This window comes from Tetrao urogallus (genome assembly GCF_951394365.1).
Source record: "Tetrao urogallus genome assembly, chromosome: 14".
Taxonomy (NCBI): Eukaryota; Metazoa; Chordata; class Aves; order Galliformes; family Phasianidae; genus Tetrao; species Tetrao urogallus.
Window position 1 is genome coordinate 150,438 of NC_136827.1, and position 21,568 is coordinate 172,005.

The following is a 21,568-nucleotide window of genomic DNA, read 5'->3' on the forward strand; positions in this document are numbered from 1 at the left end:
TTTCCCTCCGGAAAGAAGAGCCGAGAGAACGGCGCAGGGTCAAAGCATGGTTTATTCAAATGCCAATTATCTTCATCCTGTAATTTCAGTGAGAGCTATCGCTGATGGGTGGGTGGTTGGACTGGATGATCTTGTAGATCTTTTCCAACCTCGGTGTTTCTGTGATTCTGCGATTTTGCAATCCACCGACACGCCGCGGGGCCGCACGGCCTGCAGGCCGAGAGCTGGGCCGGGATCAGAGCGAGGCTGCCCACAGCTGGGGCACGGGGCTCAGCACGGAGCGGAGCGAGCGCAGGTTTGGGGCCTGCTGCAATGCGGAGGCAATAAGTACCTGCCAGCGGGCCTCGTGTCGGTGCTGAGCGGGAGGTGAGCAGCAGGTCTGGTCCAGGCTGCTCTGCCTCGTCCCGGCCGCAGCCCTAATTCACGGAGATGTTGATCTCTCGTCCCTGGCGATGCATCAGCTCAGACTGAAGGAGAAGCGAGGGGGCGATGCGGTTTGCAGCGCTCCCAGTCACCCTCCGGCAGCCGTGCCCACAGGATCCAGCTCCTGTAGCTGCTCGACCAGCTGCCGCGGCACAGGGTGTGCTGAGCCCATGGCCCAGCGTGCCAGCTCTGCTGCTGTCCCCACTCCCCCGGCCACTCCCTAGATGAAAGCACCGCAGCTCTGGTGCCATTCCATCTGGATTTGGCATCTTGTGCTGGAGCTGTTGGCTGTTCCTGCATCTCCGGGCTGCTGCCTGAGCTGCGTGCCCTGGCCAGGTGCAGCCCCTGCACCGCAGATTCCTCAGGGGTGGCTGCAAAAGAGCACAGCTCCCAGGATATCACCCACCTCTTCACCAGTGTTGCTTTCCTGCTCCTCCTGCTTCCTGCGCGGTTTCCCCTCTGCCTCCTTCCTGGCTGCTGCAGGCATAATGTTATCCAGCCAGCTCAGGTCATGCAGGGAGAAGATGAACTCAAGTGCCTTCCGGATCCCCACCAGGGCCAGCAGCTGGGGCCAAGGCAAAGCATAAGTCAGCATGGGCCAGGGGACTGCAGGTCAGTGGGTTTTAACCAGCCTGGTTACAAGAGACATCCTACCATCACTGGGAAAACAATGGCAGCCGCAGTGGACTTGATGACCCAGAGAATGGCCAGGCACAGCAGCTGGATGAAGGTGAAGAGGTGCACCCGGCGCAGTGGCACATGGCGGAGGTAGAGGTGATCTGGCTGGTGTTTTGCAGGCATCAGAAGCAGCCGCACTCGGTCCGTGAACTGCAGGGAGAGGATAGCAGGCTTGTCAAACACAGCACAGAGAAAGGATGCTTATACACTTGCAGTCAGCTGTCACCCACCTCCCTGCTGTGACCACCCCATTGCCTAGCACAGAGGGGTGCCAGTGATTGCCCCCTAGGCAGGCCAAGCCCTCTGCCCTGACACTCCATGCTGTCGCCAGGGCTGCTCATGGGATCTGTTGCAGGGGAGCTGATCTGAACAGTGCTACAGAACCTGGGGCTATGGCCTCTGGCTATGACTGGACAAACTCTTTCCAGGCAGATGCTTAGGGAAAAAAAAAAAGAAAAAAGAGGTAGATATTTCTGGAGCCTGGATTGTCCCTGCCCAGGGTTTAGCAGGAGAGGGCAGAGTCGGCAAATCAGAGAGCTGCTGCGGGGACATCCTGCAGCTGTGGAGAGTTGCTCTGGGCCACCCATTGGTCCCCTTCCTTCACTCAGACTACCTGATCCACCAGTGCAGGAGTAATTCATGCTCCCCAGCAACCCAGACGCCACTCCTTCCCTCTGCCCAATCTTAGGTCCAAATTCAAGGCATTGAGCTGTACTGCACAGAGTGAGCTGGTATTGAGCAAAGCGCTTCCTCCCTAAGACCCACGAGTATCCCAATACAATCCAGATGCATGCTCTGTGCAGTCCCACTCACCTGGATGCTGTTCAGAGCTGCCACTCCCATGTGCAGAAAGACCCCATAAAGCACCGGCATTGGGATATACTGCAAAACACCAGGGTGAGGCTTCAGCAGGGAATTTGCACTATCTAAGCTATGCCTCCTGTAAGACCAGTCCGTATTTACAGATGCAGTGTTTGTTTTCTTCTCTTTGAATAGCACAATTTCATTTCATGTTTTTTTGCTTATCTTATGGCTCCAAGGGCATTACAACTGGATGTGTTCCTGTCTATGATAGGAACTGATGCAAGGACATCACCGTCTTCAGAGAGGGGACACAAGTTCTGAGATGCTTGCCCCGCTTTCTAGCTGGGAGTAACCCAGGCTGGAGATAAGGCACCAAGGCACTTGGAAATGGGTCATACAGCGTTGGATTTATAAATAGTGGGGTGTCTGATAAAGCAAATGCTTTGCCCTGGGATGAGAGACTGAAAGGCCATGGCCTAGCTACAGACAGCAGGCAGCTCTGTGAAACAGCACACCAAGCTGTCCCCTGGCTGGCATGGTGTGGAGCTGCAGGCCAGATGGAAGGTAGTAGAATCACAGAATCACCAAGGTTGGAAAAGATCTCCAACATCATCCAGTCCAACCATCCACGTATCACCAATATTTCACACTAAACCATATCCCTCAGTACAACATCTAAACACTTCTTGAACGCCTCCAGAGACAGAGATTCCTCCCACTCAGACAGCTGTAGAGAGCCATAAAGTCACCCCTGAGCCTCCTCTTCTCCAGGATGAGCAACCCCCATTCCCTTAGCCTCTCCTCATAAGGCCTGTGCTCCAGACCCCTCACCAGCTTTGCTGCCCTTCTCTGGACATGTTCCAGGGCCTCCATCTCTTTCTTGTAGGGAGGGACCCAAAACTGGACACAGTACTTGAGGTGCAGCCTCACCAGAGCTGAGTACAGAGGGATGATCACTCCCTGCTCCTGCTGGCTGCACTATTTCTGACACAAGCCAGGATGCCATTGGCCTCCTTGGCCACCCGGGCACACTGCTGGCTCGTGTTCAGCTGAGCATCAACCAACACTCCCAGGTCCGCTTCTTCCACACAATCTTCCAGCCACTGCGCTCCAAGCCTATGGCATTGCCTGGGGTTATTGTGGCCAAGTGCAGGACCGGCCCTTGGTCTTGTTCAACTTCATCCCACTGGCCTGCGCCCAGCAATCAGCCTGTCCAGATCCCTCTGTGGGACCTTCCTGCCTCTCCCCAGGCAGACCAAGACCTCCTGCCATCTCAGTATCATCTGCAAACTTACTGAAGGTGCACTCCATGCCCTCATCCAGGCCATCAGTGAAGATACTGAACAGGACAGCCCCGGTACCGACCCCTGGGGAGCACCACTTGTGACAGTCGCCAGCTGGATTCAGCTCCATTCACCACCACTCTCTGGGCCCGGCCCTCCAGCCAGTTCCTTACCCAGGAAAGAGTGTAACTGTCCAAGCCATGGGCTGCCAGCTTATACAGGAGAATACTGCAGGAGACAGTGTCGAAGGCTTTCTTGAGATCTAGGTAGACTATGTCAGCAGGTTGGCCTAGCTCCTGTCTAGCCAGTGAGATCAGCTGAATCAACTCTGGTGATCAATGGGGTGACATGTCACAGCCAGATTGCCCTCGCATCCAGGTCCTGCCACCTCGGGGCTGCTTTCTAGTCTAACCCCTCTTTCACAAGCACATTTCCCCATATCCAGCCAGATTCCTGCCGTCCAGTTGCTCAGCATGTTCTGTTTTTCCTCCCAGGCCTTGTGAGGCAGGGGACATCACCTTCTGCTGCCATTGAAGTGGGTGAGAAATGCCTAGGATTTGGCCAGCTTCCCTGGCATAAAGACAACCACTTGAGATTCATCACCTGCCCAAGCTGGGAGGCAGCTGCTGGTCCTGGGGCTAACAAAATGTTTGCACAGCCCCATCGACCAAGCTCCAAGCTGAAGCCTCACAGGCAGCCTCCCACTGTAACGGGAGGAGCAAGAAGTTTTGGTCTTTAGTTTCTCTGCCATCCTCAGGTCTGGGGACAGAGATGATGCTAGAGAAGGGACCCGACTTTCAAGTGACCCAGGTATGGCAAGAAGTACACTTGGAGCTCTGCCACTCTCACTGCAGTGCCGAGTAAGTGCTGGCACTGCTCTGGTGATGGGACAGAAGGTTGCAGGGGACAGAACTGGCTCCTCAGGGAAAACTGTGAGCCAGCTGCTGGGGCTGCCTTGCAGAAATTGAGCCAATCCTTCTGGCCTTTGTCAGACCCCTTCCCACACAGTGCAGTGCTCCTTCTTAGGTGTGTCTCTCTGTGCTGCAGCTGGAGGAGCGGTGGGGTTGGGAACCACTCAGGTTGCAGTGCACCTTGCCCACTTCAGAAAGGAGGCAAAGACACCCTGAGGCCAACACCAGCAGCCAATTTCCATACCTTGAGAATGGGTGCCATGAAGACAGAGACTCCCGTCAGGATGAAGACCACCAGGCCAGTCAACCTCTGCTCCCTGTGGACAACAGTGCAGGAGTGTTCAGGCTCTCCCAGGCACCCACAGCCCCCATCAGTCTGCGTGAGCAGCAGCCTGTCCCCTGGTGCCACTGCTGTGGGCAGGAGAGGTGCAGGAGTCCCCTAGAGTAGAGGCTCCAGGCCAGATGAGGTGCAGCTCACTGTGTGGCAGAGCTCAGGCCATACCTGATGCCCAGGAACTCGGGCTGCTCGCCTGGAGCTGAGGCAGTGCTCTCCTTCCTGAGGCTCTCCATGTGTGCCAGGGAGATGACAGTGGCCGACACGTACCAGGGGAGGCCCATCACAGAGGTGACAATCATCAGCAGCGAGACGCAGAGAAAGTCCAGGTGAAAGCCTGCCCCTTTCTGCAAAGAGGGAAGCATGGCCGGGAATGAGCCCATGGCACGGCAGCACTGGGAGGCCCTCCCAGCATGATGGGAACAGGACACTGTCGCAGAAGACAGCAGGGCCTGGGCTACCACTGACCATCAGGGTGGGTGGTGGATGTGGTAGGAAGCCAAGGATGAGCACATGGCAAGGCCAGGCAGTGGCATCTTGCCTGACTGTGCCGTGAGCATTGTCCCTCAGCCCTGCAGAGCCACATCTATGCCCCACAGCTCACAGTGACAGGATGAGCCATATGTCCATATGTCCTGGGCAGATGTGTGGCGGGAGCCCTGCCAGGTCCTGCATGTATCTGAAAGCATTTGTAAGTATCATAAACCTTCAGATGGAGTCAGAAACACCCAAGGGCCAGCCTACAACCTGATATTTGCACTCTCTTGGTGATCAGCCACAATGCTGCCCAGCCCTGAAGATGTCTGCAGCCTACAGCTGGCTTGTCCCAGCAATGTCCTATGCCCTCTGTCCCCCACCAAGTCCTATCCACAGCCTCTCCTGCAGTGGGTGATGGAGGCATGGGGGGATGCCTGCAGAGGGAGAGACTCAGGGGCACCCCCAGATCTGGTGGGAGGGCTGACACCCCCAACACAGCAAGTCCCACACCCTCCTGCCTGGCAAGGGCTGCGCTGCTACAGGAGCCAACACAGCAAGACATTGGCACTGCCAATGCCAGCTCTCCCCTGTCTGCTCAGCCTGGCCCAGGCAAGAGCTCACACACAGAGTAGAGCAGTGTTCCCCATCTGTAGCCTGCACCCTGCTGGCACCCCTCCACCCCTGGGCTCTGCTCACCTGCAGTTTGTACTCCTTGCGGTTAAGAATGACAGCTGTGATCTGCTGATCCATGAAGATGAGGATGGTGACAAGGATGGCAGGCACCACAGATGCCAGGCAGATCCACCAGGGGTTGGCTCCAAAGGGGAAGACGATCCAGCCCCTCATGGGATTTGTGGGCTGCAGAAGGCAGAAAGATCATGCTAGTCAATGTGTGCCTACAGGGCCTGCAGCATAGCAGAGCAAAGGGACCAGCCCATGGGCACGAAAGCTGGATCAAGATGGACGCCCTTGGATGCTCCTTCCTTGGGAGTGTGACTCACCCAGCAGCTTGCAAGACACCCACTGCAGCAGAGCTTACTCCTGGGCACCATGAGCTGGTGCTGAGAGCTGGGCACATCTAGAACAGCACATGCCCACCTGGGTAAGCTACAGGGGCAGCATTTGAGCCGTGGGTGGAAGGGGGTGTATTGCAGAGCCCAAGCAGTAGCAGCACACATGGACTACAGCCCAGTTCATGGAAGAAGCAAAGCATGATCCTTTGCTCTGCCAATCCCTCTCCACACCCAGGGTGGGGAGCCCAAGTCCAGGCTTGAGCTCACAACTCCTGCTCCAGCATGAGCTGTAGCGTAAAGTTGTCCTGCATGAGCAGGACCAGGCTAGGCCATTTACAGACCACAGGATTGTCTGTGGCCCAACCTCTTGTATGCAGTGGGGCAGTAACATAGGACTGAAGGGCTGCAGGGCAGTCATGCCAACAAGTCCACTGTGCGTTTCCACCCAGACCACATCGATGGCAGACAGCAGCAGTGTGGGGCAGGTTCACCAGCAAAGCTTGCGATGTCCAGCCAGAGTACACCAGCCTGGCAGCACAGTGGGATTCGGGGAAGGCGGGCTGGGGAGCCAGGCACAGCCAGGCTGTTTACGGGGAGAGGTGAGGAGGCAAGCTCCCAGAAGCACTGCAAAGCAAATCCTACAGAGCTGAGCATTGCCAGGCTTGCCATCTAAGCCTGAGTGAGCTTGGCACATCAGTGCTCGCAGTGCTGGCCAGCCCTCCTCGCATTGCACTGGGTCTGGCTGGGCTGGGGGCAAGTAGGTCAGACACCAGCTCTTCCAGGAAGCCTGCTGTCTTCTCTCTTCTCCAAGACCTCCACGAGAGCTAGACAATGCCGGAGAAAGTTCACAAGCCAGGAAGATGAACTGGCAGCCTCCTGCCGGCAAGGGCGAGCCCTCACACACCCATGGTGCATGTGGGATGCGCCCAGGCTGGCCAAGAGCAGGCAAGTTCAAGCAAAGGCTCCGTTTTTCTACAAATCCTCCTTGCTCCAGGCTGCGCTGGAGGCCTTATATAAGCCACAGCAGCCCCTGCCCTGACAGTTCAGCCCAGCCATGCAACCAGTGTGAGGCTTGCTGCTGAGCCAGCTGCTCTTTGATAGTGTTCCTGGTTCTCTATCTGTTGGTCACCTTCAGCTCACTGGGAACCAGGAGCTTGGGGGTCTCCAGACCAAGAGCCGCATCGATGGCACAGAAGATGAGGATGGCCAGGATGATGGAGAAGTCACTCACCAGCTTCCGAAACTGCAATGCCACAGATAGGGAGGTTTTCACCCGCACTGGCCGGGACCATTCCCAGGCAGCTGTGGCAGAGAGACCATCCGCAACAGCCCCAGAAACACCCCAGGGTCAGCCCCAGCGAGGCGGCCGGGGGGCACTCACCCCCGTGGGGAAGTAGCGGCTGCTCTTGAAGTGCTTGAGCGTGGTGCAGCAGAGGAAGGTGCCTCCAAAGAGGAGGAAGGACATGAGGGCAATGTCAGGCACGTACGGGCAGCTGCTCCCCTGGAGGTGGCCTCCTCGGCCCAGGCACTGGGCCCGGCTCAGTACGGATAAGGCTGCAGGAGGCTGTGGGGATGTGGGAAGGGTGGAGGTGGGGAAATAAGCCAGGGATGTGCCACTGGAGCCAAAGGGCCAGTGAGGACAGCCTGGTGCTCTGTGTCCCCTCCCAGAAGGGTCCGTACCTGTTGCAGGGTTGTAGTTGGAGGAGACAGTGTGTTGTTGCCTGCTGTGACGTGTCCTGCAAGGCAATGGAGGGAGTCGGTGCCCCAGGAGCCATGGGGCTGCAGAGCCGGGCACCAAGCAGCCAGTACCCTGTCCCCAGAATATTCCCAGGAGTTCTGAGCTGGCTTGGCTACCCAGGTGGGGCCATGTGGGACTCCTGAGGCATGAGAATGACACCAGGCAGCAGGAGAGCATGGCCTGCAGCTGGATACTCTGGGCAAGCACCAGGCCAGGGCTGATGCCTGGGAGCACCAGAGTCAAGGTTTCCAGGGTGCATCCCTGGCCCAGTCCCTCGCAGACTTTTGCAAGTCTTCCTCACATCCTTCACAGTTCTTCACTGTTGTCTCCTTATTGTTGTGCTAAAATAGTCCTTCAGCAATTCCTACTGTCCATTAACAGCTGTCCCGAAGTTGGCCAAACTGCAGTCCTTCAAGGTGAAATTTTCCAGCCTAAAGTTGTGCCTTTGGGGTCATAAAGGCTTGGAAAGGGCTTGGCTGAAGCATCAGCACACTAACAGTCAACAGCAGAACCAAGCTCTGCCTAGCACTGGTGCTTCAGGTGCACAGTGCCATGGCTCCACTGCCACAGTGGTCCTGCAGACATGGTGATCACCATGGAAGCAGAGACACATCTTGTTCAGACTCCATGAAACACCCTCTGAATTACAGACCAGATTACAGACTACGGAGAAAGTGTGCTGAGGTGCTGAATGGTCTGCTGGGCTCCCCAGTGCCCCACATCCTCTGGCCCCACACTGCAGGAGCTGAACTGCAGCTCACCCCACTCCCAGAACTGTCAAGGCTCCAGAAGCACAGCCCCAGGCTGCTGCAGGTCTCTGTCCCTGCCTGAGCCGGGGGGCAGAGGGAAACAGGCAGTGCCACTCCCAAAAAAGGGATAAGCCTTTGGAAGCAGCCTGACCTAGGGTCACAGGCAGGGGACACAGTACACCTGGGGACAAGAGCGACAGGCTAGATGCTTGCAACAGGCACTGGGAGTTGGGCTGTGCTCGTCAGGGTGCTCCATCCCAGGTGGGGATGCCTGGGGATACCATGCAGATGGTGCTCTTGTCCTGATACCAACCCTGCAGCATAAAGAGGCTCAGCAGGAGTCCCTGGTGTGGGGCAGATAGTGGCAGGAAGGTAGTTCTTGTATCCCACTGGGAAAGGTCTGTCTCCAACTGGTACAAGGGCAGGACGAGGTGACATTTCCATGCAACTTACTGCTTACCCTTATGCCTACACCTAAGCAAGGTGTGAGGATGCCCAAAGCCAAGGGAGCACCAGGTGCCAATATGGATGGGCAGGTAAGGGTAGGATTGGAACAGCCTCCCTCCTCTCGGCTGTGAGGCATTCTTGAACTAGACATTCCTCATCATTCTCAGGGACTGTGGTGCTCCTTGGGGCCACAGTTAGCTCCTGTGGTTCCTGGGACCATCACCTCCTGCCATGCCCACATCCTCCATCTTCCCTGTGCCACTCTGATAGAGTTGTGGAGACCAATGCGCAGCAGGTAGCACTGAGGCCACCATGCTGGAGCTCTGTCCCTATGAAGGCACAGCCCTGTGTGCACAGCCCAGCACCCTGCCCACCAGCACTGTGCAGGGACTTGGCCCAGGGGCCATGCTGAGTGTGTGGGCAGGAGTTGTGACAGGCAGCTTGCATTCACCTGGGACAGATAAGTTGCAGGTGCAGCTGTACAAGGTCACATCATCAGCCCGGTAGTGCCAGTTGATGGGGAAGGCTTCCGCCAGGCTCAGCATCTTCTTTAGAGAGTCATAGATGAAGATCAAGCTGATGAGGGCACAGAAGCCTTCCTCAGTGAAGCGGGTGAAGTACTGCACCAGGTGACTCGCTTCAGTGGCCACCAAAACCAAGCCGAAGAAGGCCACCCAGAGCCCAATCCAAAGGCGAAACTCCAGGTAGTCCAGACCATAGTCCCTAGTGGGGAGAGTGGCCCAGACTCTTACTGTGGCACTCAGCCATGTGAAGGCAGCCTGTGCCCAGCCCACGGATGGTGCAGCTGAGGCTGCCACCTGGGGAGATGCCCTCATTCAGTTCTTACTCGCTGAAGGAGAAGAGGAGACGCTCAAAGACCAGAACTGGGCCGGTGCTGCTCAGGATGGTCAGGGGCTGGCCGGAGAAGAGGCAGAAGATGGAACCAGCGAAGGCAGTGCCCAGGAAGCTCTCCAGTACACCCTGCAGTGCAGAGGGATGGAATGCAGGACCAGGTGAGCAGTGGGGCCAGGGGGACAGTGCTGTCTGCCTGATGAAGCCAGCAGAAAGACAGGTACCAGGGTGACAGCCCCACAGGCAGGAAGGAGGGGACAAAGGGCATGTGGGCTTGCCACTGGCTACAGGTGTGAGGTGATTCTGCTCGGGGAGAACCTGTGGACCCTTGCTCTCCTCCAAGCACTCAGAGACTCAGAGCTGTAGCCACAGCAAGATGAACTAGGCAGCCTGGGGCTGAAGCTGCAGGGCCTGTCACCCTGACTACAGGTGACATCACCCCAATCACAAGTGATGTCAGTATGTTGAACTGAAGGAGGGAGGAAGGAGTCTGAGAGGTGCCGAGAGGCCAGCCGCTGCTCCAGGAGTCACCCCAGCACTTCACGTTTGAGCTGTCACCAAAGCCAGCCCAGTGGTGAGCACAGGTCCTGAGGTGGCTCAGGTGTGGAGCTGAAGAAGTGGGGCTACACCAGGGGCCACAGCTTCCCAAAGCCTGCTGAGGGGAATGCTTGGCACCCCAGCACACAGCCAGCCATGCCTGTGCCTGCAGGTCATGCTCAGAGCAGCCTCCTTCCTTCAGACCCCTGTAGAACAGAGTGCAGGGTCCTGCCTGGGCACCAGGACTCTGGGCTGCAGGGATGGATTTGAGCACTACACTTGCCCAGGCCCAGCCAGTGCTCTGGGACTGCCAATGGAGAGCAGTGCTGCAGGAGGCCCTGCAGCCTCGGTGAGCAGTGCATGAGCAGGGAGTTCCATGTGGCACTCCCCAGGCAGCCCTGCCCTGAGGATTGCAGGCAAACCCCACATAGCCCACTGTTCTGCATCACAGCCCACACCCAACTTGGCACCCCAAGGCACACTGACCTGCATGTTGGCTGTTGCGTCCCCCAGCATGCCCCCAAAGGTGATGGCATTGGTGACCGTTGCCAGGTAGATGTAGAGAACTGCTGAGAGGCACTGGATGTGCATGGCATCAGAGAAATCACTGCGATACCAGTATGCCTTCCTTCGGATGTCTTGGATCAGTCCCCCGAAGAGTCTGCAGCAGCCCAGAGAGGAGAAGAGGCAGCAGAGATCTGAGCACCCTCCAGCTGGCTATGGCCATCACCAGAGAGCAGAGTCCTCTCTTGGAATCATTGGCTGGTGCTGGTTGGAGGAGGATGTGGCCCTGGCAGCAGCGATCTGCCCAGCGAAGCCAGGATTGATGTAGCAGGCAAGGCCTTACCCTGCTCCCATCTGCACGCACTGACCTTCCTGTCCTCTCCAGCTCCTCACTGGTATGCAGGTGGGCCAGGCTAGGCCTGTCCTTGGCAGCAGTTGTGTTCCCATTGCAGTGAGATTTCCACTCCCGCAGGTGCATGGAGATCCTGAGGCAGAGCCAGGGGAGACTGAGCAGGTGGGCTACAGACCAGAGCCCTCAGGACATCGATGCATCAAGAAGATGCTATCAAGGATGGGGAGGATGGAGAGGGAACAGGGCTGGAGGCACCTTCTGTATTCCCTGGCAATGAGGTGGGGTAGGATGAGGACAAGATATCTCCACCAGCTGGCAGGTCAGCCCCTGAACCAACCCTATACAGACTAGTAATGAAAGAGCTGGGCAAAGCAGGAGGTGTCCTGCTGGAAGGTGCTGAGGCCTCGTGTTCCCAGCAGCTCTTGCTTGAACATTGCATGGGATGGTTTTGCCACTCCCTCACTGGCAAGAGCCAAGTGGGACTGCAGATCTAACAGCACCAGGACCATAGCTGTGGTCTGCATCAGCTGGAGCTGCAAAGGGGCTTGACCAGGAATACTTCACTGACAAAGGCTGGCTCCTAGGATAGCTTTACCCCCATTGAGATCCAGATTTCCTAAAGGTGCCTTCCAACCCAAACCATTCTATGATTCTATGATTTCAGCATCACAGGCTTGCAGCAGAGGTCTCCAACTGGGACCACAGGAGCCAACAAAGGCTGTGGGTGCCCTCCCCCCAGGATACCTCTTGTTTGGGGACGACAGGCAGCGTGGTGGAGGAATTCGGTCACTGGGGTCCCATTTTCCAGGAGGAAGCACAGTCAGTTCATCCAGAAACTCATCAATCCCTGCGATGAGGTCTTCTTGGTGCTTAGCCTGCCAGGCAATCCTTTGGAAGAGCTGTGGTGAGATGCAGTGGATTAGCCACCAACTCCTGCATTCAGCTAATCAGAGCCTTTCTCCCAGTATGTAGACACCACCGAGGAAGGCACCTATCCAGTCAGTTGCAATGGATGTGCTCAGACCTTATAACCACCCAAATCCTTTGTTTTCTTATCCTGGGCCAGGAAAGCTGCCAGCCCACCTTGTCCTTGGCCACCTCTGCTGCAGCCTGCAGAGAAGAGGAGCCTTGGCATCCTCAGCCATTCTGCTGCTGTGTGCTCAGGACAGCTGCTGTGTTAGGCTCACCTCATCTGTCAGCAACGTGGCCATAGCCCTTCCAATCTCATGGTAGGCTTTCGCTTTGGCTTGAGGGCCCAGCAGAATGAAAAGAAACCTGCGGACAAGACAGCAACCCATGAACACTGCAGTACCAGCAGCTTCTCTAAGGGAGCTCCTTTTCAGGGCAGGCAGTGTGCTGCCAGGTGCTCTGCAGGCAGTCTGCTAAGCATATGGGGAGTGAGTGGGTTCATCTGCACAAATTGGCTAATGGTGGTGACTGTGTTGGAAAAGTGTTCTATAGCTGAGACTCTATCAAGCTGTGTTATTGTGCTCTTTGTATCTGCTGTAGTTTCGATGGAAAAAAATAGGAGGCATCACTTTTGTAACGACCTATGTACGTGCATCAGGACTATGGGAAAACTAGAGAGTTAATATCCAAGAGATGGATCTGAATGGGAGGTAGCCCCAACATGCTGGCTGTACCTCAGAGGGCAGGCAAAGGGGAATGGCGCTTAGGGTACGGAGGGCAGGGACGAGCTCTCCTTCCATCCCGTTCCAACCCAGAGAGGAAAAAGGGCCATTCGGAAAACACATGAAGAACAGTTGCTGTCAGCTAAATAATGGCACTCAGCAAGACTCCGCATGGGTCTGTCTCGACCCCAAAGCCATACATTTCCCTTTAAGGAGAGCGCAGGAAGTGAATGCTCGGTTCCCTGCGTGCTCACCACGGGCGCTCTGGCCTGAGTGACCAGGAGGTGGCAATGTCCATCCTCATCCCTACCCCTCCTTAGGGTGCTTCCTAAGGAAGTCCTCACTTCAGAGAGTCACACTGACATTTTCTTGTTACAGCTTCAAATGATACCATGTAAAAACATCTCCTGTCCCTGTTCCTCACCCTCTCTGCTCACATTGCCCCGGACAAAAGCTCTGGAAAGCACCCCCACAGGGCAGCTAGGCAAGAGAGAGCGAGAGTCCTAGAAATCTGCGTCTCTTTCCAGCCTTGATCACTGATGCTCCCAAGGAGTAAGTGGAAAGCACTCAGAGGCCCATAGGGAGGAGGATGAATGCAGAGCCCATATAGGGGTAGCACTGGGTCTGTGCCCCAAGGCTGCCTGACAGCGCTGACACTGCTCTTGGCGTATCCCCACTGCAATGTTGAGTGCCCCTGAGGTGCTGCAGGATGCAGAAGGGGAGGCAGTGAGTAGAGGTTCTGGGACTGTATGCGGGCTCTGTACTTGGCTTTAGGTGTTTTCTCCATTGCTTTTACCAGGTAAGGTCTTTCTACTGGTGCTGGGCCCCCACGGCTGTTCTGTGCACCAAGGCACAGAGCTTAAGGGATGCAGGAGGCAGGAGGGACACTGGCAGCAGAAAGGGCTACAAGGCCTCTGTGTGCTCCAGTTACCTGCTGGGGAGGGCAACTTCAGCCAGTGAGCCAAGGGTCACAGCCTCTCTTAAGCGAAGGAAGACAGGAAATGGCTTCTTCAGGAAGTCGACTTCCCCAACCATAACGCTGGCTACTTCGGCCCCTGGCAGAAGCTTCTTCTTAAATTGGTTTCTCAGCTGAAAGGACACGGAAAGTCAGGCCCATGTGGGACAGCCAACTGAGACCAAACTTCAGATCCCAACCTCACCATCTACACCATGGTCCCCCTCATCCCCCCTTCCAGGCCACCTCCCTCTGAGCCCTCTCGCCTGGGGGCTCTCTGCCTCCCCCAGCGAGAACACATCACGGAGGCTGCGTCCTGCAGTGACAGACACAGGTCCTGACCTGTAAAACCTTTCTGTGCCATTTGTGGACAGAGCTTTTCAGCTCATTTAGGGTCTGAGACCAAGAAACTGATGCATTTCTTGGAAAAACTGTTTCTCCCATGGAGACCATTGATCCATCTGCCCAGCCCTTCCCACGCTACCTGCTCCTTGAGAGGCGTTTCTGAGAACTGGGTTCTGGGCTCAGGGCAGGATTTGGCCTTCTCTGCAAAAAAACAGAACAAGCAGCAAAATGTATGCACAAGCAAAAGGTCAGCATGGTACATGTCCCAAAAGGGCGGCAGCAGCAGCATGCCAGCCCCTGCTGTGTTGCCAGGTGTACCTCTGCAGGGAGCAAGGCTGAGCTCTGTGAGCACACGCAGCGGGGCTGTGGTGGTTCGGTGCAGCGGCTGGCAAAGCAGCAAAGCTGCCAGGCAGTCCTGCAGCTCAGGATCCCATACATCAGGCTGTGCAGAGAGTGCTTTTTCTGCAACACAAGGTAGTGCTGAGCCCCAGCTCTGCCCAACAATGGGGCTCTTCTGGGGAAAGCCCTCTTTGCTGGTGGATCCAGGTACCCTCTGTCACTGGTTTGTCTAGAGATCTCCTGGTGGGCTGGCTCCTGTTCCGGGAGCATCCCATCCCATTTCTCTGCATTACCCACATACCGATTATTTCCTTGAAACTGTGGGCATCCAGATCCAGCAGCACTGTCCCCTCCTGCAGACACGTCCTCAGCTCAAAGAGGCTGTGCAGGTGGAGTACTGGGACATGAGGTGTGCTCCAGCGCTCCCCTCCGTCTTCCACCTTCTCCTCAAATTTAATCCACCTGCCAAGAAAGAAGCACAGTCAGGAGCAGGGAATGTTGCTCTGGTGTCCTGTGCTGAGCAGCAGGAACACAGATCCCTAAGTTTGGCTTGGGCACAGGACCCTGCTGCTCCACACCTTGCTCTGTTCCCCTGGCCGGAGGGATTCCACCCAGCCCCAGGGCCAGCAGTGCGTGCTGGCAGTCAGAAGAAAAGTGTTTGGAGCAGTTTGTCATGGTCAGGCTGTGCCAAATCCTTGCAGAGCAGCATACACAGAGCTTCCCTTTGTCCACTGGCATGCAGCACAGGGCAAACGTGCCCAGCACAGGGCAGTGCTGGCCACCCCTCGGAGCAGAGCCTGCTGCCAGGCCTCAGGGCATTGCCTGGGGCACAGCTGCACGGGGAGGTGCTGGGAGAGCCCCAGCATTCAGGCACATGGCTCCAGACCTGCAGGGCTCTGTGGCAGAGCCGCTGCTGCATGGGAACTGCCAGCATGCACCTCCGTGTCTCCTTCAGGCATCGCTGTCAAGCTGCACAGGGACAGCATGGTGAGGTGGCATTTCCCAGACATGCTTCCACATGCCCCACACCAGAACTGGGATGGACCTGGCTCTGCTGTGCACCTGCCCAGGATCTCATTGCCCTCCCCATGCCCCACCTGCCCTCCTGGCAGTCTGCTCTGCCCCTGGTTGCTTCTGACTCCTGCTGCCCTGAACATCTGAGCCATTTTCTGGCTCCTCTGCTCTGCTGCTCCACTGCTGCATTCCCACTGCAGCACAGATTCACACTGGGAGTGCTACCCCTGGCCAAGCCTTTTTTACAGGCCGCTCTTGCTTGCTCTGGAAAAGAAACCAAACTATCCCCCCGGGCTTCAAAGCACATGCACTGGGATCATGGCCACGTACCTCTCACACCTGCAGTGCCCCAGCTCTCTGAGGTGAGCGGTGCACCTCCTTTCCCACCAGTGGTTTGTGGGAAGGATGCATCCCCTGCCCTGAGGAAGAGCTGCCCAGCACCGCTGACTGCTCACACTGCACCCAGGCTTCACCTCTGACGCAAATGTCCTGCAGAGCACATCCTTCTGCCCAGCTTTCCCATGATGTCCTCTTTGCCCATTTCCCAGAGCACAGTGCTTTCAGTTCTGCCCAGCCAGACAGCAAAGCGCTCCCACAACTGGCTTGCTGCCAAGGACTTGAAGAGTTAGGGAATGCAGAAGCAGAACTAAGAGAATTACGTGAATGCTGTGAAAAGACAGTGTGGCCATTTGCACCCAGCCTGACACAATGCCCTCATAGGGGGCAGAAGATTTCACATGAAATGAGTCACTCAAAATCAGGAACAAGAGTTTCCTGGAAGGCGCAGTGCAGGCACTAGAGGCAGCAAAGCAAACCGAGCATTCTCACAGTGTAGGGCACTCCTGGGGCACCCCCCAAGCAGAGCACTTACAGGCTTCCCCCCGCGCTCCCACTTTGCCACCAGGCCCTGCCCGCTGCCCACTGCCTACCTAGCTGTCTCTCTCCACGCCAGGCCTGACGCAGTGCTGAACAGCTCATTGAGCTGGACAAACAGTGGTGGCCACTTTCGGTCCCCCACCTCTTCCTGCTGCAGGATGGCACTGATGCGCTTAGCTGCCAAGGAGATGCTCGGTGAGAAGATGCTGTGGCTGACTGCTGTGCGGAGAAGCTTGGAGCTATGGGTTGCAGAGTCTCCCTGCCCAGGCTGCACAGCTGGAGCCGTGCCGGCCAGCCCAGGCACTTCGGCTCTCATTGTGCAGAGCAGCCAGGAGCCATATGCACCACTGGGCACTTGCTTTCTGCAGCTTCCAGTACTCGCAGCACCTCACTCATCACACCCTTATAAAAGTTGTGAGCAAGTTCAAACTGGCTGCAGACCAACAGCCAGGAGCCAAACCCCAAACAGTGTTATCAAAACACAGTGGCCAGCCCTGAAGGCCTTGGTGTCAGTGGCTCCCGCTGCTCCAGCTGTCCATCTGGGCAAAAGACTGGGGAACCCAGCTTTGCCACCAGCTGCATCAAACCTGGGCTGACGGATGGCACAGCCCATCACTACTCACCTGGCTCACTGCAAGAGACACGAGCATGATGCAGACAGCTGCTGCCATCACTCTGTGACTATGGTAGAGAGGATGAGGTGTGAGTCTCCCAGCTAAATGTCACACACAGCACTTGCACCTGCCCCTGAGGCCAATCACAACCTGCTCTTATGTTCTAGGAAGAAGCAGTGTGGCTCCGAACCCTCTTAAACCTCACAGGGCTTTCGAGAGCACATGAAAGGCCAGAAGCAGATCTCTGATGGCAGCATCAGTGCATGGGATGGGAAGTGCATGACCCTGTGGCAGCAACGCTGAGGCAGGGGGATGTGGCACAGTGTCCCCCCTTGCTGGCATTGGGCCATGGGGATGCATGACTGGGAGGAACATGTCATCACTGAGGGAATCTGGAGTAGGGTAGAAGGGGCTAACAGGAGACAGCCTACATCCCGGGACAGCAAGGAGCCTCTCTGACTGCCACCCCCAGCCCCACCAGCAGCTGGCAGCCAGGGTGACTCCAGCCAGAGTAGGGCTGAGAGCACCAAGGGATGCCCACACCAGCAGGCCAAACGGGATGGAGATAAGTGCGCCGTGTTGCCACAACACATGGCCCTGCTTGCACAGACTGTATCACCACCAGGTTTTGCTACCTTGACTCTTTGCAAACAAACAGCCTCATTGTATAGAGTGCAAATACCACAACATGCAGCACAAACACCCCAGCAAACACAGGCTGCTTGTACTGGAATCAGCCGGCTGGCCTTGCAGCAGCCACTGATGGGAGCAGGGTGGCACAGGGCCAGGCACCAGTGTGGCAGATGTCACGTTTCAGGGCAGCACGGGTGGCCACAAACTTTGGCTCTTGTGCCAAAGGGGAACACAGTGGGTTGAAGTGTGCTGAGATATGCCTTGCAGAAACTGCAGCTCAGGCTCAATGGGCTTGGAGCTGAGGGTGAGGCTGGGACATGGCTCTGGTCCCACAAAGCCTTGCGATGTGCCAGGCCCCCCATACTGAGCAGGACAGGAGCTCTTCTCACATGTGGAGCTCAAGTCCTGTGGGCAGCGACTGAGGGAGCCAGGGTTGTTCAGTCTGGAGGAGGATCAGGGAAGACCTCATTGCTCTTTGCAGCTCCGTGATAGGAGGTTGTAGCAAGGTACCAGCCTCTACTCCCAGGTAAAAGAGACAGGATGGGAGGTGATGGCCTCACATTGTGCCAAGGCATGTTCAGGTTGGGTGTTAGGAAACATTTGCTCTCTGAAGGAAGATAATGCATTGGCATGGGCTGCACAGGGAGGTGGTAGACTCACCGACCCTGGAGATGTTCCATAATCATGTAGACATGGCATTGGGAACGTGGTTAGTGGGCATGGCGGGGACAGGCTGACGGTTGGATTTGGTGGTCTCAGAGGCCTTTTCTAACCCTAATTCTATGATTCTATGGGCTGTTCAGCCTTCCCTCTGCCCTCCCCAGGTTGCAGTGAAAGGTCAGCCCACTTCCCCATGAGGCATCCAGTCCCACCCTGACGAGAAGGGACCCCTCCCCATCAACCCTGCTTATCCTAAGGATACAACCAGAACTGCCCCACGCCCCTGCCCTGCTCTGTGCCTGCATCCCACCGGAGCCAGCCCCCAACAACCAGCAGGTGCTGAATGATGCCACCCCACCAGGATCCTTCCTGCCACAGGCACGGAGAAGGGAGCAGCACACGATACTGCGGGGCCAAAGCTGGCACGGACCTCTCGGTATTCCTCGGCGCTCAAGCCGTGCCCCGGAGCTGACAGGAGTCGGGCAGAGGCGGCGAAGCTGAAGGCTGCGGTGGCCGCGAAAGACCGCAGGAGGGAGCCCGGGGGATCCGGCTGCCAGCGGGCTGCGCGGGGCGCTCCTGGGCGCGGCAGGGGCTGGGCACGGGTGGCCCGGAGGCAGCCGACCCCCGCTCCGCCAGGATCCCCGTGCAGCCGTCCTACCAGCCTGCAGTGCGCCGCGGCCCCGTCTGTCCACCCCCACTTTGCCCTTGGTTTAGTGCTGGCCCCTTTCTCCCGTTTCTCTCTCTGCCGCGGCTCGGCTGCCACGTCTCAGGGAGCTGAGCGCTGCCCTCGCGGCTGAACTCAGTCACCCGAGTCGTCCAGAAGCCTTTGCCACCCCAGCTGCACTCTGCGTACAGCCGCGCCGTTTGCTCTGTGATAACGGCGTTTTCCTAAGGAGTGTGCCGGGCCGCACAGCCGGGCGGTGTGCAGCTGCCAGCAGGGCTGGAGGGCTGCCTGGCTGGGGGGCTGCTGGCAGCAGTATGGGAGCAGGCTGGCACTGGGGAATGAGCACAGTGGAGGCTATGGAGCTGCTCCCAGCGCAGTGCCTGCCTCATCCGGACCTTCCCAGAGCAGCCCCAGGGAAGCGGAAGCATGGAAATGCACAAGTGGTTTTGCCTCCGGATTTGCTGTGTTCAGTATGGAGCTGCAAGGAACCAAAAGGAAACTGTAAACTTCTTTATCTTTCCCAGAGTGTTTACTCAATGTATTTGATGTATCTTTGAGCTTGGCCGCTGCTGTGGTTCCTCCAGAACAGCCAGTTTTTTTCAGCCATTTCCCTCTGTCTGCAAAAGGTCTTTTCACACATCAGATAGAGAAAAGAGCAGTTGAAGAGCAGTGCAGAGGGAAAAGTGTTTGCAAAGATGCTGGAACTAGCCCAGGGCCAGGAATAGCACCTGGGAGCACCCTAGTCCTGCCAGGCCCAGCAAGTGCCCCATTCGGCTGCGTGGGCCACCTGGAGCAAAAGCCACTTCCAGGGGCACCGCGGCACCTCTGCTGACCTCGGCCCTGCCTTTGCGCTCTGCCAGGTAATGCAAAGGCACCTCCTCCTGTTAGCCTCAGCTGCACAAGGTCGTCCTAGAGGATTTTGGTGACAGGGAACAGGCAGGGGAGAAAATTCCCTCCTGAGGCAGGGACATGACTGGGGAGGGAGGTGTGGGAGTGGCAGAGGTGCCGGCACTCAGCAGGTCAGCAAGGCAAGAGCTGCCGTGCAGTGACACACCCACCTCGCCTTTGCTGCCTCTGTGCCAAATTCTTATAGTCTGGTGATGCCCAGAGGAGACGGAAGGAAAACCATCCAGCAAACAATTGCATAAGTCAGGTCTGAGCAAAGCAGAGGGTGTGAGCCAGGGGATTACCAAATTCCTTGGAGACAACAACAACAATCACAGGAATATTTAATCACACTGCTGCAGTGCTGTGCGGAACCGAAACTGGCATCAGGGCTTTGGGCCTGGGAATTTGAGCTACCACCAAGAACAATGCAGGGCAGGTAGCCATGCCAAATGTGACCTAGAACAATGCCTACCACTGCATTTGTCCAGTGTTTGGCATCACCGGTGTTTTCTGGCCTGTCACCTTGGATGAAAGTAATGCCAAGCACAACACAACCCAAAGTGGTTCTCAGGGTGGTAGAGGACACAGACTGCTGGAGCAATGGGGCCAGTAGCCAGGGCAACCTGCTGACATGCCACATTCTTTGGGGAAGCCACAAGTCCACCTGGTTAATGGCCTCACCATCCAGGCACAGAGGTGGCTCCATGGAGTCACAGGGGGCTGAGGCTGGCGGGGACCTCTGGGTCCATCTGGCTCAGCCAGGCCGCAGCAGGGCCACCCAGAGCAGGGTGTTCAGCACCACATCCATTCAGCTTCAGAGATCTACCAGGAGGAGACCCCACAGCATCTCCAGTTGCTGTGCCAGCACTCTGCCACCTGCACATCACAGCAGTGCTGCCAGACAGTCAGAGGCAACACCTGTGTTGCACTGTGTGCTCTTTGCCTCCTATTCAGACACTGGGCACACTGAGAGGAGCCTGGCTCTGTCCTCTAATATGCCCTCCCTTCAATCATTTATGGGCACTGATAAGATCTCCCCTGAGCCTCCTCTAAGCTGAATGCTACAGCCTGTCCCATAGGAGAAGTGCTCCAGTCCCTTCAGCCTCTCCGTGGCCATTTGCATACTCTCCATTTATGTCCTCTGACAAAAAGGACTTCCACTACCTCTGCAGGCTGGCATGCAGAGCTGCCTCCCATTGACACTGATTGGTAACAGGGAAGGAGTCATGCAGCTGAATCATAGAATCATGAAGGTTGGAATAGACCACTAAGATCACTGACTTCAGCCATTGACCCCACCGTGCCCACTGACCACATCCCTCAGTGACACATCTCTGCATTTCTGGAATTCCTCCAGGGATGGTGACTGCACCACCTCCCTGGGCAGCCTGTGCCAGTGCATCACCATGCTTTCTGCAAAAAAATGTTTCCTAATATCCAACCTGAACGTTCCCTGATGCAACATGAGACCTTCACCTCTCCTATCGCTAGTCCTCTAATGGTTGCCAGCCTCAGTGCCAGAGCCAAGGAGCAGATTTCAGTTCCGTGCCGTTGTGTTCTGTTTCCAACACCTCGCGGGCGGTGCTTAGCGGAGCCCCGCTCCTCTCCAGACCGCTTTCCACGGTAGTGCTAGGCTCCAGAGAGCATCCTGCGGCTCCTCGCACCGCAGCAAACCCCGACGGAGGCGGCCCCGCGGAGCCCCGGGGAAGCCCTTCCCGGAGGAGGGGCGGCCCCCAGCCCCGCCCGGCCCCGCCCCACCGCCTTCTACCCGCGGCGGGGCCGCGCGGGCGAAGAGTTGCTGCGGAGCGGGGTTGAGCTGAGCGGCTGCCGGGACGCTGTGCCCGGCC

The 21,568-nt window shown here is 57.0% G+C and overlaps 1 protein-coding gene across 1 annotated transcript; it reads right to left on the reverse strand.

The window, feature by feature from the left end:
- Positions 1–511: 511 nt before the first annotated feature.
- SLC4A9 (solute carrier family 4 member 9) lies at positions 512–16,578 on the reverse strand (the record flags this gene model as incomplete). Its single annotated transcript, XM_079542219.1, is given in 23 exon segments — positions 512–600; positions 603–738; positions 740–784; positions 788–988; positions 1,078–1,251; positions 1,915–1,983; positions 4,344–4,416; positions 4,602–4,780; positions 5,607–5,768; positions 7,053–7,166; positions 7,305–7,487; positions 7,604–7,659; positions 9,309–9,580; positions 9,705–9,838; positions 10,733–10,907; positions 11,119–11,235; positions 11,847–12,001; positions 12,290–12,377; positions 13,665–13,822; positions 14,173–14,234; positions 14,352–14,495; positions 14,674–14,834; positions 16,316–16,578. Coding segments are annotated over 23 exon segments (3,210 nt in total).
- Between the last annotated feature and the right edge of the window lie 4,990 nt (positions 16,579–21,568).